Source organism: Perca flavescens, chromosome 1 (genome assembly GCF_004354835.1).
Source record: "Perca flavescens isolate YP-PL-M2 chromosome 1, PFLA_1.0, whole genome shotgun sequence".
In the NCBI taxonomy this organism is placed as follows: Eukaryota; Metazoa; Chordata; class Actinopteri; order Perciformes; family Percidae; genus Perca; species Perca flavescens.
Window position 1 is genome coordinate 44,446,236 of NC_041331.1, and position 17,500 is coordinate 44,463,735.

At 40.8% G+C, this 17,500-nt stretch overlaps 1 protein-coding gene and 1 long non-coding RNA gene across 2 annotated transcripts in view; both read left to right on the top strand.

Moving 5' to 3' along the window:
• The first annotated feature begins 8,175 nt into the window (after positions 1–8,175).
• LOC114563139 (C-type lectin PAL-like) lies at positions 8,176–12,980 on the top strand. Its single transcript, XM_028589988.1, has 6 exons — positions 8,176–8,233; positions 8,848–8,950; positions 9,048–9,175; positions 11,042–11,176; positions 12,126–12,246; positions 12,898–12,980. Exons 2-6 carry the CDS (start codon positions 8,881–8,883, stop codon positions 12,963–12,965), a joined length of 522 nt encoding a protein of 173 aa, XP_028445789.1. The 5' UTR covers positions 8,176–8,233; positions 8,848–8,880; the 3' UTR covers positions 12,966–12,980.
• A 2,046-nt stretch (positions 12,981–15,026) lies between these two features.
• LOC114560274 (uncharacterized) overlaps positions 15,027–17,500 on the top strand; it is a 6,091-nt gene continuing 3,617 nt past the window's right edge. The window contains exons 1-2 of the long non-coding RNA XR_003693168.1: positions 15,027–15,162; positions 15,395–15,553. This is a non-coding gene — a long non-coding RNA (uncharacterized LOC114560274). The remainder of the gene's footprint in view (positions 15,163–15,394; positions 15,554–17,500) is intronic.

Below are 17,500 nucleotides of genomic sequence, written 5' to 3' on the forward strand. Positions count from 1 at the left end.
TGAGACTGATTATCGCCATTGTGGATCGATACCAGAAGGCCATGTGGGTACTTTTCTACAGGCTCTCTGAAATAAACACAGGAAAGGAGAATTAGTTTTCACTGGATACTTCATCATTTGTCATATTAATCCCCTTATTTGATCTTAGCCAAACAAAACACAAAGAGCACCTTTTAAAAATGTTGAATGCAAAACAGAGGAGGTAAAATAAGGCTTTATGTCTTATCTCTTTTAAACGTTCTCATGTTTGCTTTTTTCTTTGTCGTTACACAATTCAAGTTTTTGCATTTAAGCTTTTCTATTATTCCAAAATACATTTCACCTTTCATTATTACATTGCCAAAAAAAAAATTAAGAATGTATTTGTCATTTTCCTTTAATTTTAAATACTGGGTCAAATGACCCTCCATAGCTGTACCCTCCCCTAAACACAATATACTATTAAACATTCCACTACTAATTAGTTTGTAGTTTCTCAAATTAGTTTCTGGAGTTTTTCTGCGTTTTCCTTCCGTGTTCCTGCTTTCTCTGGACTACTTTTCCTGCTTAAAAGTTTGTAAGTATCCGTGTGTTCATTAAAATCATTGTTTATTCAAACTGCTGCTTACTCCTAAGCCTTCTGCACTCGAGGTCCAAGCCTGCAACCTGACAGGAGGCCAGTGACTGTCTGAACAGGATGAGGTCACATTTACTGTCTGAACAGGATGAGGTCACATTTACAGGATGTTTGAACAGGATGAGGTCACATTTCTGTTTTGATGTGTGTGTTTATTACCTGTGCATCAGTGTAGACCAGATTATCGTAGAATGCCTTCACACAGCGTTTTTTTAGTTATCTGGACCCAACCATCACCGAGCTTCGTGTTGGTACACGGTATGGCGGAAATTTGGTCTCTTACACATGTCTGCAGGATTCACGGTTTCACAGAAAGAAGACATTTTGTCAGTTTTGTGTTTGTGTTGTCTGTGTAGATGGATTATTTAGTGACTGTTTCTTCTTACCGGCTGCAGAGGGGACATGAACATCAGCACCACCAGAAGAAGGACGGCAGTAACCACAACAGCACGCATGGTTCAGGGCTCTCACAGCAACTGGAATATAATCTAATAACACACAGGAACAATTATATATATATGTCATTTCATTTTATTATTTCTCCTGAACAATCAACAATGTTGCAAAAAGAAAACATAGCAAAAAAAAAAAAAAGAAAATCACAAAATAAAACTAGAATTTAACAAAAGCTAAAAAAGGATTAGTTCGAGAAGGAGCAGGGGAAGCAAATAACTTATTTGGTCCGGCCCCAATTTTACAAAATCATATTATTACAAAGGAAATAGATATGCTAATACAGCATACAATTTTTCAGGTCGTACAACAATACAACAATATACAACAATACCTTTCCATTACAATTCTATATATATATATATATATATATATATATATATATATATATATATATATATATATATATATATATATATATATATATACAGAAGATCCATAAACAACTCCACCAGGATATAACTGAAGTGCTGGTTATAGCTTTGAAGGCTGAGAGAGACTGACTGGCCACAAAATTAGTTTCACCAGGACTTACCCCACCTTAACAGACAAGAAAGTCATCTTCAAGTCTTTTAGTTGATTCAGAGTGCAGGTGTTTTTTTTTTTAGTTTGTATGCCTGATGAAGATCTGAGAGCATCTCAAAGTGTTGAAGTTTTTTTAAACCTCTAAAGATCCTTTTTCTGTTCTACTGAAACACACGGAGACCAACGGGACTCACCTCAGGTGAAGTAGTGTAGTAGTCTCTCTCCTTGTTCCTCGTCCGTCTGGAGGTCAGTCTGAGCTCTGCCTCGGTTAAATATCCAGAGCTGATGCCCTGAATGTGATTTTACTAATCAAACACAAAACGCTTTGAGAAAAGCCAAAGGCCAAAAATGTCAACATACTGTAAGTCAATAAGCCCCGGGTCAAGGTCGGACTTAATGGTGAGATCAAACATGAGCGGTTGGTTTTTCATCAACTAATAAATACATAAATGAAAGGCCAAAAGGTTATAAAATGCTGCATTCATGTGGTGTCAGACAACTCGGATAAACAAGTTTCCAAGTTGGAAAATGCACATTAATGCCTGCTGAAGTCGGTACAACTCGGGAACTCAGGAACAATTTTGGGGCCCGACTTGCTGTCATATGCGTCATCATCATGGTATATAATTATATTTCTTGATGCAAGATACAAGTGTACTATTCTTGCATTTCTGTTAGTTTGCTCAAGCATTACGTTTTTTTTTTACAGTTTTCTTATATTATTATGTGGTAAATGCAACTTTGTTCATTGGTGCTCCTTTTTTATTGACAGATTTAGCTCCTGTATGTCCGTTAAATTCACATGTAGCAGAATATTTATAATATAGTCCAAGTCACCTGCACAGCTGATGTGATAAAAGCTGCCCAGCAGCAGGTTTCCAAAGTGGACTCCCTGCCTGGTCATCTTGATTTTTAAAGAAGAACTCGTTATCAAGTAACATACACACACACACACACACACACACACACACACACACACACACACACACACACACACACGATACACACAGACATCGTAGCTTCAGAGAGACGTCATCCATGAAGTGTGAAGTCTTTCTAATTATGTATTTTCACAGTCTAATACTTCAACAGTTTAACAATAAACTGAGACTTTCTTCAGTTGAAAAATTATCTTTCAAATTGACGAACATCATATTTGTAATCCATGGCTCAAATCAAACGGGATCAAAAATTAATTGGCCTCTCCCGCTCACTACCGTTCACATTTTTTTTGAAAGAAAGGTCCCATGGACAGGAAGTAGAAGGCGGGACTTCAGCTCTCTATAGTTTGAAATTAATGATTTAAAAATAAGTTAAGACTCAGAAGCAATATTTCTGTGAAGGTTCTCAGTCATCCAGGCCAAAGTTGTCCAAGGAGGGTTAAATTCAAGGGTCACTGGACTTGCTGGTGAAAGACATTTGGTGTTACGTGCCGTGTTCTGTTTTGGTGTTTTGTGTGTTTTCCGTTGGTTTGCCACTCTCTCACTCCCCCAGCTGAAGCTATCAGGGCTCATCAGGGGAGGCCGAGCCAGTGACAGAAAGAGAGTGGGGCTTCAGTGGAGGCCAGTGTGAGCCAGAGCGAGCTAGAGCACAGTGACCAAAGTGTGTGTGTGTGTGTGTGTGTGTGTGTGTGTGTGTGTGTGTGTGTGTATGTTCTCGTTTAACTACATTTGTGATGTCCAAAAACCGGGAATACAGTATACTTGTGGGGTCCGGACAGCTTTGTGGGGCCAAAATGCTGGACCCCACAAGGTTAAAGGGCTCTTTGAGGGTTAAGACTTGGTTTTAGGATTAGGGATAGAATTAGGTTATGGTTAGGGTGAGGGTAAAGGTTAAGGTTAGGCATTTAGTTGTGATGGTTAAGGTTAGGGTAAGGGGCTAGGGAATGTATTATGTCAATGACAGGTCCCCACAAAGATAGTGAGACGCACTGTGTGTGTGTGTGTGTGTGTGTGTGTGTGTGTGTGTGTGTGTGTGTGTGTGTGTACCTGTGGAACCAGGGCCAGTGGTGTTGTGCTTGTTGCAGTTACAATCGTCTTCCTATTGAAGATCGTTTTGTGTTTAGTTCTTTAGTTTGTAGAATAAATCCTTTAAAGGTGCTCTATGAGTTCCTGCATGGTCTACGCCCAATTTCATTTTGGTCTCAAATCAGAGGCACCTCTCCTTGATCCGCGACTTCGTTCGTCGGTGCTCCTGGCTGTTGAAGTGAAGTCGTTATGGTCGTTGGAGACACCAGAGGCCAAGTCTGAACGATGGATAAATTAACACCATCATTTGCACACTTACACACACGGACGCTTATTAATGCACACACACGTGCCTCCCCCCACCCCCATTGTAAAGTGTTCCTGCAGCGTTTAGTCAAGTACTGTCTATATGTTTTATGTTCTCTGTGTACCCAAGCTCTGTTTATGTATGTCAAATAGTCTCTGGACACTGAACAAGTCACTTGATTGTAATGTGTACATCGGTGCCACATGATCAGAATGTGGCTAACTGACATACTATTTTTCTCTCTCTCTATTACTTATTTCTTATCAAACAACATATTTTATTCACATTAGACTGTCTATTAAAATTGTGTTAATTTAACATATTATTCCAAGTGTCTGACAACATTATGGGATGGATCCCTACAGAGATAGACCTTTTAGTTAAAGAGTAAGATCCTAAACAGTACTTTTAGTCTGGTAGGTTTGGTGATGGTGATTTCGGGGCTGTTTCATGTTAAACAGAAACACCAAAAAGGTGTAGATAGGTGGGGTCTCCTCTAGCTGTAGATAGGTGGGGTCTCCTCTAGCTGTAGATAGGTGGGGTCACCCAGAGCTGTCAGATGGGTGGGGTCTCCCTCTAGCTGTAGATAGGTGGGGTCTCCCCTAGCTGTAGATAGGTGGGGTCTCCTCTAGCTGTAGATAGGTGGGGTCTCCTCTAGCTGTAGATAGGTGGGGTCTCCCCTAACTGTAGATAGTAGACACCCTACTTGAGAGCATGTGAACACACAGAAGTCGGAAGAACTATTATAGGAGCACATCAACAGATCAGGGAGTCGGTCCAGGTGAGCTGACAAAATGACTCCAACCATCTGCAAGGAGAGGACCAGGCCTCAGTTCAGAGGAGCTGTTATTGTTTCAAACTGTTGAACTGTCATTATGTAATCTGTGTCAGTAGAAAGCACATCCTCTATAGGGTTCGTTGGTCTTAATGGTTAGGTGAAGTTTTAAATGCATGGAAATAACCTTTTGCAAACAGAGCAAAAGTTTGCTCTCTAGAAAACCGGCTCTTTTAGTAAAGACTGAGCTGTCAGCTTTATTTGTATAGCACATTTCAGCAACAGGGCAATTCAACGTGCTTTACAAAAAATTATTAAAATACAAGAATAAAAGTTACAGTGCAGTATAAGAAATTAAACATTAAAGATGAGTTAAAAACAGTTAAAAATATAAAAGCAGAGAAAATACGAGATTTTATGGTGCTAGTATGGGACAATGTATAAGCCCTATAAGACCTGCAGGTTTCTGGGAGTTTGTTCCCGATATGTGGAGCATAAAAACTGAATGCTGCTTCCCCCTGTTTAGTTCTGACTCTGGGGATAACAAGTAGACCTGTCCCAGATGACCTGAAACGTCTGGGGGGGTCATAGTATAGTAGACCTGTCCCAGACCACCTGAGAGGTCTGGGTGGGTCATAATATAGTAGACCTGTCCCAGACCACCTGAGAGGTCTGGGTGGGTCATAGTTTGAGACCTGTCCCAGACCACCTGAGAGGTCTGGGTGGGTCATAATATAGTAGACCTGTCCCAGACCACCTGAGAGGTCTGGGTGGGTCATAGTGTAGTAGACCTGTCCCAGACCACCTGAGAGGTCTGGGTGGGTCATAGTGTAGTAGACCTGTCCCAGACCACCTGAGAGGTCTGGGTGGGTCATAGTGTCTAGACCTGTCCCAGACCACCTGAGAGGTCTGGGTGGGTCATAGTGTAGCAGACCTGTCCCAGACCACCTGAGAGGTCTGGGTGGGTCATAGTGTAGCAGACCTGTCCCAGACCACCTGAGAGGTCTGGGTGGGTCATAGTGTAGCAGACCTGTCCCAGACCACCTGAGAGGTCTGGGCGGGTCATAGTTTTCAGAGATAGACCTTTTTGGTGTTTCTGTTTAACATGAAACAGCCCCGAAATCACCATCACCAAACCTACCAGTTTAGGATCTTACTCTTTAACTAAAAGGTCTATCTCTGTAGGGATCCATCCCATAATGTTGTCAGACACTTGGAATAATATGTTAAATTAACACAATTTTAATAGACAGTCTAATGTGAATAAAATATGTTGTTTGACAAGAAATAAGTAATAGAGAGAGAAAAATAGTATGTCAGTTAGCCACATTCTGATCATGTGGCACCGATGTACACATTACAATCAAGTGACTTGTTCAGTGTCCAGAGACTATTTGACATACATAAACAGAGCTTGGGTACACAGAGAACATAAAACATATAGACAGTACTTGACTAAACGCTGCAGGGAACACTTTACAATGGGGTGGGGAGGCACGTGTGTGCATTAATAGGCGCAGGGTCGTCCGTGTGTGTAAGTGTGCAAACGATGGTGTTAATTTATCCATCGTTCAGACTTGGCCTCTGGTGTCTCCAACGACCATAACGACTTCACTTCAACAGCCAGGAGCACCGCCGAGCGAAGTCGCGGATCAAGGAGAGGTGCCTCTGATTTGAGACCAAAATGAAATTGGGCGTAGACCATGCAGGAACTCATAGAGCACCTTTAAAGGATTTATTCTACAAACTAAAGAACTAAACACAAAACGATCTTCAATAGGAAGACGATTGTAACTGCAACAAGCACAACACCACTGGCCCTGGTTCCACAGGTACACACACACACACACACACACACACACACACACACACACACACACACACAGTGCGTCTCACTATCTTTGTGGGGACCTGTCATTGACATAATACATTCCCTAGCCCCTTACCCTAACCTTAACCATCACAACTAAATGCCTAACCTTAACCCTTACCCTAGCCTTAACCATCACAACTAAATGCCTAACCTTAACCTTTACCCTCACCCTAACCATAACCTAATTCTATCCCTAATCCTAAAACCAAGTCTTAACCCTCAAAGAGCCCTTTAACCTTGTGGGGTCCAGCATACACACACACACACACACACACACACACACACACACACACACACACACACTTTGGTCACTGTGCTCTAGCTCGCTCTGGCTCACACTGGCCTCCACTGAAGCCCCACTCTCTTTCTGTCACTGGCTCGGCCTCCCCTGATGAGCCCTGATAGCTTCAGCTGGGGGAGTGAGAGAGTGGCAAACCAACGGAAAACACACAAAACACCAAAACAGAACACGGCACGTAACACCAAATGTCTTTCACCAGCAAGTCCAGTGACCCTTGAATTTAACCCTCCTTGGACAACTTTGGCCTGGATGACTGAGAACCTTCACAGAAATATTGCTTCTGAGTCTTAACTTATTTTTAAATCATTAATTTCAAACTATAGAGAGCTGAAGTCCCGCCCTTCTACTTCCTGTCCATGGGACCTTTCTTTCAAAAAAATGTGAACGGTAGTGAACGGGGAGAGGCCAATTAATTTTTGATCCCGTTTGATTTGAGCCATGGATTACAAATATGATGTTCGTCAATTTGAAAGATAATTTTTCAACTGAAGAAAGTCTCAGTTTATTGTTAAACTGTTGAAGTATTAGACTGTGAAAATACATAATTAGAAAGACTTCACACTTCATGGATGACGTCTCTCTGAAGCTACGATGTCTGTGTGTATCGTACCTGTGTGTGTGTGTGTGTGTGTGTGTGTGTGTGTGTGTGTGTGTGTGTGTGTGTATGTTACTTGATAACGAGTTCTTCTTTAAAAATCAAGATGACCAGGCAGGGAGTCCACTTTGGAAACCTGCTGCTGGGCAGCTTTTATCACATCAGCTGTGCAGGTGACTTGGACTATATTATAAATATTCTGCTACATGTGAATTTAACGGACATACAGGAGCTAAATCTGTCAATAAAAAAGGAGCACCAATGAACAAAGTTGCATTTACCACATAATAATATAAGAAAACTGTAAAAAAAAAACGTAATGCTTGAGCAAACTAACAGAAATGCAAGAATAGTACACTTGTATCTTGCATCAAGAAATATAATTATATACCATGATGATGACGCATATGACAGCAAGTCGGGCCCCAAAATTGTTCCTGAGTTCCCGAGTTGTACCGACTTCAGCAGGCATTAATGTGCATTTTCCAACTTGGAAACTTGTTTATCCGAGTTGTCTGACACCACATGAATGCAGCATTTCTCTTATAACCTTTTTGGCCTTTCATTTATGTATTTATTAGTTGATGAAAAACCAACCGCTCATGTTTGATCTCACCATTAAGTCCGACCTTGACCCGGGGCTTATTGACTTACAGTATGTTGACATTTTTGGCCTTTGGCTTTTCTCAAAGCGTTTTGTGTTTGATTAGTAAAATCACATTCAGGGCATCAGCTCTGGATATTTAACCGAGGCAGAGCTCAGACTGACCTCCAGACGGACGAGGAACAAGGAGAGAGACTACTACACTACTTCACCTGAGGTGAGTCCCGTTGGTCTCCGTGTGTTTCAGTAGAACAGAAAAGGATCTTTAGAGGTTTAAAACTTCAACACTTTGAGATGCTCTCAGATCTTCATCAGGCATACAAACTAAAAAAAACACCTGCACTCTGAATCAACTAAAAGACTTGAAGATGACTTTCTTGTCTGTTAAGGTGGGGTAAGTCCTGGTGAAACTAATTTTGTGGCCAGTCAGTCTCTCTCAGCCTTCAAAGCTATAACCAGCACTTCAGTTATATCCTGGTGGAGTTGTTTATGGATCTTCTGTATATATATATATATATACTAGAATTGTAATGGAAAGGTATTGTTGTATATTGTTGTATTGTTGTACGACCTGAAAAATTGTATGCTGTATTAGCATATCTATTTCCTTTGTAATAATATGATTTTGTAAAATTGGGGCCGGACCAAATAAGTTATTTGCTTCCCCCTGCTCCTTCTCGAACTAATCCTTTTTTAGCTTTTGTTAAATTCTAGTTTTATTTTGTGATTTTCTTTTTTTTGCTATGTTTTCTTTTGCAACATTGTTGATTGTTCAGGAGAAATAATAAAATGAAATGACATATATATATAATTGTTCCTGTGTGTTATTAGATTATATTCCAGTTGCTGTGAGAGCCCTGAACCATGCGTGCTGTTGTGGTTACTGCCGTCCTTCTTCTGGTGGTGCTGATGTTCATGTCCGCCTCTGCAGCCGGTAAGAAGAAACAGTCACTAAATAATCCATCTACACAGACAACACAAACACAAAACTGACAAAATGTCTTCTTTCTGTGAAACCGTGAATCCTGCAGACATGTGTAAGACCAAATTTCCGCCCATACCGTGTACCAACACGAAGCTCGGTGATGGTTGGGTCCAGATAACTAAAAAACGCTGTGTGAAGGCATTCTACGATAATCTGGTCTACACTGATGCACAGGTAATAAAACACACACTCAGACTACAAACAGTAAATGTGACCTCATCCTGTTCAGACAGTAAATGTGACCTCATCCTGTTCAGACAGTAAATGTGACCTCATCCTGTTCAGACAGTAAATGTGACCTCATCCTGTTCAGACAGTAAATGTGACCTCATCCTGTTCAGACAGTAAATGTGACCTCATGTGACCTCATCCTGTTCAGACAGTAAATGTGACCTCATCCTGTTCAGACAGTAAATGTGACCTCATCCTGTTCAGACAGTAAATGTGACCTCATCCTGTTCAGACAGTAAATGTGACCTCATCCTGTTCAGACAGTAAATGTGACCTCATCCTGTTCAGACAGTCACTGGCCTCCTGTCAGGTTGCAGGCTTGGACCCGAGTGCAGGAAGGCGAGGAGTAAGCAGCAGTTTGAATAAACAATGATTTTAATGAAACACACGGATACTTACAAACTTTTAAGCAGGAAAAGTAGTCCAGAGAAAGCAGGAACACGGAAGGAAACGCAGAAAAACTCCTGAACACAAAACCACAGCAATACACAGGACAGAACTCTTCCTAAAGACAGATGACAAATGAACAAATGACAATCAACCACAGACACAGAAAGCACAGAGACTACTGCTGCGTTCTAGACACAGTTTTTAACCCGTAAGTTACGACTTCAAGTCACGACTCACAACTTGGTAGCGTTCCCGGCAAAGTCACCACAAACCCTTCTGGCTAGCATTAGCTAGCGGCTACCTAACGTTGACGTTCGCTAGCGTTAGCTGATACTAGCGATTTCTAGTCGCCAACATATTTTGGGCTTCATTTAATAAACATAACCAGTAGTAGTGCACAATCGTATGTGTATTGTTTTGAACACAATGTGCAGAATTACTATTACGTTGCCTATTTATGTCTATTTATTTCTATTTCTCACCGTTAATCACCGGCGTCTGTACAGCATCAACAGGGGGCGCCATTGTTGTTCATGTGTGTGTGACGCCAAAAACTGTAACTGGGAGTACAACCATCTGGTCCCAGTTCATGGGTAGTAAGTTACGGGTTTGACTGCCGTTCCAGGGCGCTTTCACGGGGAGAAGGTCGTGAAAACACGAGTTACGGGACACCTGGAACGCACCCTAAATACACAAGTAAACGAGGGTTAACAAGGGACAGGTAACACAAGGGCTGGGGAACAGGTGAAAGATAGGGCGGAGCAGACAATCACAAAGGTGGGGAAACCAAAAGACAAGTAAAACAAGAAAACACATAAGAGAACAGAGAGACTACAAAATAAAACAGGAAATGGAAAACCAACAGAAAACAAGAAAGCAACTACACACAGAAACTTGACACTGGACGAGACATGACACCTCCGTCAAGTACAGCAAAAGATGTGAGGAAAGAGAATTTGAGAAAACTAATTTGTAGTGGAATGTTTAATAGTATATTGTGATTAGGGAGGTACAGCTATGGAGGGTCATTTGACCCAGTATTTAAAATTAAAAGGAAAATGACAAATACATTCTTAATTTTTTTTTTGGCAGTGTAATAATGAAAGGTGAAATGTATTTTTGGAATAATAGAAAAGCTTAAATGCAAAAGCTTGAAATGTGTAACGGCAAAAGAAAAAAGCAAACAGGAGAACGTTTAAAAGAGATAAGACATAAAGCCTTATTTTACCTCCCTCTGTTTTGCATTCAACATTTTTTAAAGGTGCTCTTGTGTTTTCTCTCTCTCCGAGCAGAGGTTAGGGAATGTGAACGGCCTTCGTGATGGCGGACCGGAGCCAGGCTAGATCAAATAAGGGGATTAATATGACAAATGATGAAGTATCAGTGAAAACTAATTCTCCTTTCCTGTGTTTATTTCAGAGAGCCTGTAGAAAGTACCCACATGGCCTTCTGGTATCGATCCACAATGACGATAATCAGTCTCAAGTGCAATGTGCCATGTACAGAGCCACCACCAGAAAAGTTCAATACTATATCGGACTAATTTCTACGACGGTAAGCGGTGAATGTATCTGTTCATGAAGCCCTATATAGCCCTAGTTCAACGCATTCTCATGAACAGGTTTGTATGATATTGCACAGACTTATGCACAACAATTCCTATGATACCCTACCAAGTTATGGCGGCTGTGGGCCCAACACATAAAGATTAGTCACATGACAGTTAAGTTGATCAGTCTTACAGTTTGAATGTAGCTGAGAAAATAAGATCTTGAACCAGGTATAGGGCACCGTGAGGTCATGAATACCCGTTGGCAGTGTGCATGGTGGCTTGGAGGTTAGCACTCCACCAGAAAGTAGCAAGTGTGTGTTTGTAGCCGGGTTGGCTCAGTGCTAGAGCAGGCACACATCTACTTTGAGGTTTATGCCTCGATGCAGAGGTCCAGCGTTTTAATCCGACCTGTGACAATTTCCTGCATGTCTTCCCCCTTTCTCACCTTGCTGCCCTATCAAATAAAGGTGGAAAAAGCCCAAAAAATAATCTTTAAAAAAAAGGATGCAGGATGAAAGTCTTAACTTCTCCTGGACACAAACCGGGCTCCCCCTGTTGCAATCCCTGTGTTTAAACTTTGACATGGCAATATTTAAAATGTATTTGTATTTTCTACTTATTTTATCTTTATTTCAAGTAATGTGTGCTTTGACTTCAATTGTTCAAAATATTCAATAAATAACCACAAATAGATCTGAGTGTTCCCTTTAAATCATTTAAAATCAGAGAGATAAGATATGCACTCTTTCATTAGAAAACATATCCTACATTTTAATAGTTGAGCAAATTTACAGCCGACAAATAAACATTGGTAGTTGGAAGCAGGTAATCGGTGCTATCCACCAGCTGACAGAGTGGAAAGTTAATCTGATGATAACTGGCCATTTGGCCATTCACAATTTGAATGACAGCACAGTAGTTAACCTCAGGCAATACTTTTTTTCTTTTTAGGTTAATGGGAAAAATGCGTGGACTTGGACAGATGGCAGTGTTTTTAATTACCAGAGATGGGGTGCTGGCCAGCCTGACAATTATAACAACAGAGAGCACTGCGTTGAGATGGTCTCTTGGGGTAAGTAAACAAATGGTTTAGGAGGAGAGGTAGTAGATTTTTATTTATTAATTTTACCTAAAGATAAGACGGAGGAGAAAGTGACCCACTTCTCACTTGATTTATTACCTCAGTAAACATTTTCTTTCTTTCTTTTCATATGGTCTCAATCGCTAGTTTTAAGTCTTCTGCAACACAGAACGATGTTCATTTTTTGAATTATGCTCTTGCTGATTTTAATATCGGCGATAAAACGGGGGGTGTTTTAGGGCGTGGCTATGATGTGATTGCCAGCAAAAGTGGGTAACGTAACGTAGAGTGTAAGGGCTCCTCCCTCACTCCTCCCTCTCGTCTAAAATCCTCACATCTGCAACCAGGATGGCTGCGCCCATTAACGGCAAACTCAACGACTCATAGCAGATCTCCACCAACCAATGGGTGACGTCACACATGCTCTGTCCATCAATATTTACAGTCTATGGGTATAAAGGAAGAATAGGAACGTCTTTTTTAACTGAGCATACGCTCTTTTCTACTCATGGAATATGACTGATCCATTTCTTTGTGTGATTGAGAGTTTGGGCACATTTAAAACTTCTCCTGACCATGAAGACCAACAAACCCTATACAGGATTTGCTTCCTACTGACACTGATTAACATGTTTCTTTCAGACTCGGGACTCTGGAACGATGTGGCCTGCGCTGACAAGAAGTCCTACGTGTGTGAAGTGTTAGTCTAGTAGTTCAGAGAGAAGGTGAAGAGCAGCAGTTGGACCAGTCTGCTTCAAATGCAACCACTGCAAGCTTTTACATTTACTGCAATAAATATTCAGCATCAAAAATCACGTTGATGGTTCCAGTTTCTTTTCCTGACACTGCCACTGATCCATCTGTCCTCATGTCATCATTAGGGATGTCTGGATTTACAACCAGTGCTAGTTTGGGATCCTTGTCTCTAGAAAGGCCTTCAAACACACAAACGTAACAGAAAAATGCTAACTCTTGTTCTAAAATTGTACTAAAGATCCAGCATGTTAATTTGCAGAAACATATCAAACTAGACAATTAATATGGCTGGGTTAAAAAGATTGATTTTTCGTATTCACATCTGTCTGTATTATATGAATATGGTAGACTTCAGGAATACATTGTTATGGTATGCTAGCTTGTCAGGAAAGGGGTAAAAAAAAACACTCCAAAGACAGGCTACATTTTTTGCGAAGGATAAACTGCCTTGCCCATTTTTAAAGGGGTCCATTGGACTCTCACCTTCACACATCTGAATAAAATGTCACAAATGTTGGAAACTAGGCCTCGGGGTACCATTGTGTTGGAACCTCACGCTGGAAATACCAACTAGTCAAAGTAATAAAATAGTCATCTAAAGTAATTATTATCAAATAAACAATGTAATTAATTTTCCATAATTGTAATATTCTAACTTGTTAAAATAATTGCCTGTTACTTTTGCAACTGTTTAGATGCACACTTCTTTACTCTATAAAGAATCTGAAAACATTCTCACATCAGCTACATGAAATCAACACAATGGGCCTGTGGTAATATGTTGTGTGGTGAAGGTATCACAGGTGGCTATGACCTCAACAAGGATCAAAGGACCAAAATAAATAAACAGCTTGTGACAAATATAAAAGTGGCTTTTTTCTTAACAGTCGTATTAAATATAGTAATCTCACACATCGCTGTCGATAGCAGTAACTTATCACAAAGCCTTGGTCCCCTGCATCATTTTCTCTAAGGCAGAGCAGGATACCCAGGGCTCGGTTTACACCTATCACCATTTCTAGCCACTGGGGGACCATAGGCAGGCTGGGGGGGGGGGAACTCATATTAATGTTAAAAAACCTCTTAAAGTCGTGGAGTTCAATAAGTGAGGAGACAAGAGACGGAGATGCGTTGAGTCAGCTTTTATATAGCGCTTTTCTATTCTCAACGACTACTCAAAGCTCTTTAACATTGTACAGGAACCATTCACCATTCACATACATGCCGTACAAGATGCCACCTGTGCTTTCAGATAATCAGTCACACACATTTACACTCCGATGCGCAGCATCGGGGGCAACTCGGGGTTCAGCGTCTTGCCCAAGGACACTTCGACATGGGACTGCAGGGCCAAGGATCGAACCACCAACCTTCCGATTGGCAGGCAACCACTCTACCACTGAGCCAAGCCAAGAAATTGTGATGTTATGGTGATCGTTAATCATTCTTTAGGTACATTAAACCACGTTAAGCTTTTCCCTTACAATAGGCTCTTAGCAGAAACGCTTAATGTCAGATAACGTCTTCAGCCCCCCTAAAAATAGCTTAGCTCCGCCTATGACCCAACATCTGGATGTGGGGCTGGCTTGTCAGGCTAATAAAATTGAATAAAAGACTCAAAATGTAATGGAAATCAATACATTTTTGGTTTCCATACCAAATATCCATGTTATTTTTAGGCAATTTGGTTGACCCCCCACCCCCGATATTTCTGATACTGACAACTTTGAAAACAACATGAATAACCTGATATATAAGTGGGATACATCCTGTTTAATCATGAGTTCTCCTTGTAAACACAACATATAAAGTCATATTAATGAGAACATGCAACATGTCTTCCCTTCATTTGAATCCTGGAACTTGTTTTTCATTTTGGTCCGAAGCCATTCATCCGACCCGCCCCCATCTCTATAAATGTAGGACTACTGGGGTTATTCTCGCACTGAATCCTCACATGTCCGACAGTCCGTGAAGGCAGCACCCAGACAGATATCCAGCAGTCTGGACTTCTTTAGCGGCGGAGAGCAGCCGAGCAGCGGAGCGCAACACGGACTCTGTCCCGAACCGACCGCTGACAGCCCAGTTGGACTTCTAACAAGTCAGCTTTTTACCCGGGTGGGACCGGGACGATTCTGCTTGGGACCAGAGGTGAGGAACAGTTTGGGGTCTTGGAACTTTTGGAGTCCTTTGTGTGTTTTAGGGGGACGCTGTATCCAGTGGTGTAGTCTAACGTATTGTAGTGGGTATACTGTACTCTACTGTATATATCCTCCCCAAGTTTGGAGCGTCAACGACTTCATTTCCTGTATTCTGATACACTTTAATGCACCAATTCTTTATTTTTTTAAGATTATTTTTGGGCCATTTTTCCCTTTATTAGATAGGGACCGGGGATAGACAGGAGAGAGATGGCGGATGACATGCAGCAAAGGGCCGCAGGTCGGACTTGAACCCGGACCGCTGCAAAGGACTCAGCCTTCATGGGGCGCACGCTCTCACTGGTTGAGCTACAGGTCGCCTCTTAAAGCACCAATTTAAGGTGAAAATCCCTTTATTTAACCTATGTGACGAAGAAAAACACAGATGACAATTCAAAATATATAAAAAAAATATAAAGTATGTAAAGTTACGTGTCATTGGGCATTTTTTAAGTGGGTATATGGAAATCCTGGAGCTTTCTTAGTGGGTATACTGCGTGATACAGATGTGATTCCCTTCTGAGCAGTGCTCTAATGATCTTTTTGTCTTTAAGGGGGGGTCTCTATCTCATAAAAACAGTTGGCACACCCCCCACACAGCCTAACAAGACTATACAATGAAATAGCCTAGAGGCGCGAGTGGCGCTTTTACGCAGCAGATGCGCACGGTAGGCCTAGATTAGACACACTCAACCAACAGACAGAGAGGTTTGTTTTTACAGAAATGGATTGCTTTTAATTCATTTCAACATATTATTGATTGTGAGATAGTCCATATTTCGGGGCTCCCGCGTAATTCGAGCACTGCTTCTGTGTGTCTCTTTTCATGGGAGCCGTCCAGCACTTTCTATCGCTTCAAAGCGCTTTTTAAACAGAAGAGCTGCGGGGAAAAAATATAATCACAATAATTTCGATCAATATTGAAATCACGATCATTTAACACGATTACTCATTAATTTCTGGAAAGATGTTGCAATTATTGAACTTAAAAAAAGTTAAATAAATCAACAGTAAAAAAGAAAAACAAACTGTGAAATTTGCCTTAATACTTTTTTCTACACACACACACACACACAACACACACACTGCACCACGCACACACACACACACACACACACACACACACACACACACACACACACACACACACACACAAGCTCAAGTATAAACATAAAGAGTCTATATGTTTGTTATGTATTTTCGGTACAGTGCTTAACAAGCATAGTTTAACGTTGCCCAGTTGCGGCCTGTTGAGGGACAATTAATATCAAAAGATCCAAAACATCTACTGTGTTATTTGTATGGATCCATAACCCTAATATCTCCATACATGGCATTTGATTGGAGGCTAGTCTCACTTTATCCCACAGCAACATTAAAATAGTTTAGATTTGTGTACATTGTTTCTGTTAATAATATATTGTATTAAGTGTCTATTTCATTATAATATTCAGATTTATCATAAATAATTGAACATGTATTTTAAGTTCCATTAAAGAGGGGTAGAGGTGGGGTCACATTTGAGCATTTAAAATGTACTTGAAAGTAACGCATTAGTTACTTTCTGAAGTAACTTTTATAATTTGTAACTGAGTAACTCATTTAGTTACTTTTTGGAAGAAGTAACTGTAATCAAGTACTTTTTAAAAGTAACTTGCCCAACACTGGTGACAAGTAGCTTTCTAATTTGGATTGTGATTGTGTTTGATCATCCCAGTGTTCCAGATAGTTGATCTTACTTTTGACTTTGCGATGTGAGTTTGGAGAGCAGTGCTGGTCTGAGATGGATGGGTTAGTGTATTAGTTAACTTCAGAACCAGCTGACAGAGGGGACTGGTGTCAGGGATCACCTCTTGGCTTTTGATTACTTGAAACTTGATGGCATTTTCTGCACTGGATTTCAGATGTATCCAGTAGCGCTGTGCTCGAGAAATTCTTAGTGGACTAACACTCGTTCAATTGTATCGACTAATCGATTAGTTGATTTAATCGACAGATCTGTAAATCTGAGTTTCTCCGCAAAGAGTCATGCAAAAGCACCACTTTAATTCTTGTGTTTACCAGAGATGTGCTCGTACGTTTCTTGGAAATAAGTCATTCAGCATGAAAACAGCATCAAACATGACTAATGGACTAAAGAGATCTAAGTTGACTAAGACCAAAACAACCGATTAGTCGACTAATCGACTAAAAGGGAGCAGCCCTAGTATCCAGAATATTAGTGATCTTTTTTTGTACGTTTAAAGCTAGTGGGAATCTGCCTAATTCTGCATGCAGATATTCTACGG

Bases quoted from the DNA above. Each gene is read 5' to 3' on its own strand.
- LOC114563139 (XM_028589988.1), top strand. From the start codon at position 8,881: ATGCGTGCTGTTGTGGTTACTGCCGTCCTTCTTCTGGTGGTGCTGATG. The intron at 8,951-9,047 runs GTAAGAAGAAAC...TGAATCCTGCAG, and splicing joins CATGTCCGCCTCTGCAGCCG to ACATGTGTAAGACCAAATTT. The intron at 9,176-11,041 runs GTAATAAAACAC...TGTTTATTTCAG, and splicing joins TGGTCTACACTGATGCACAG to AGAGCCTGTAGAAAGTACCC.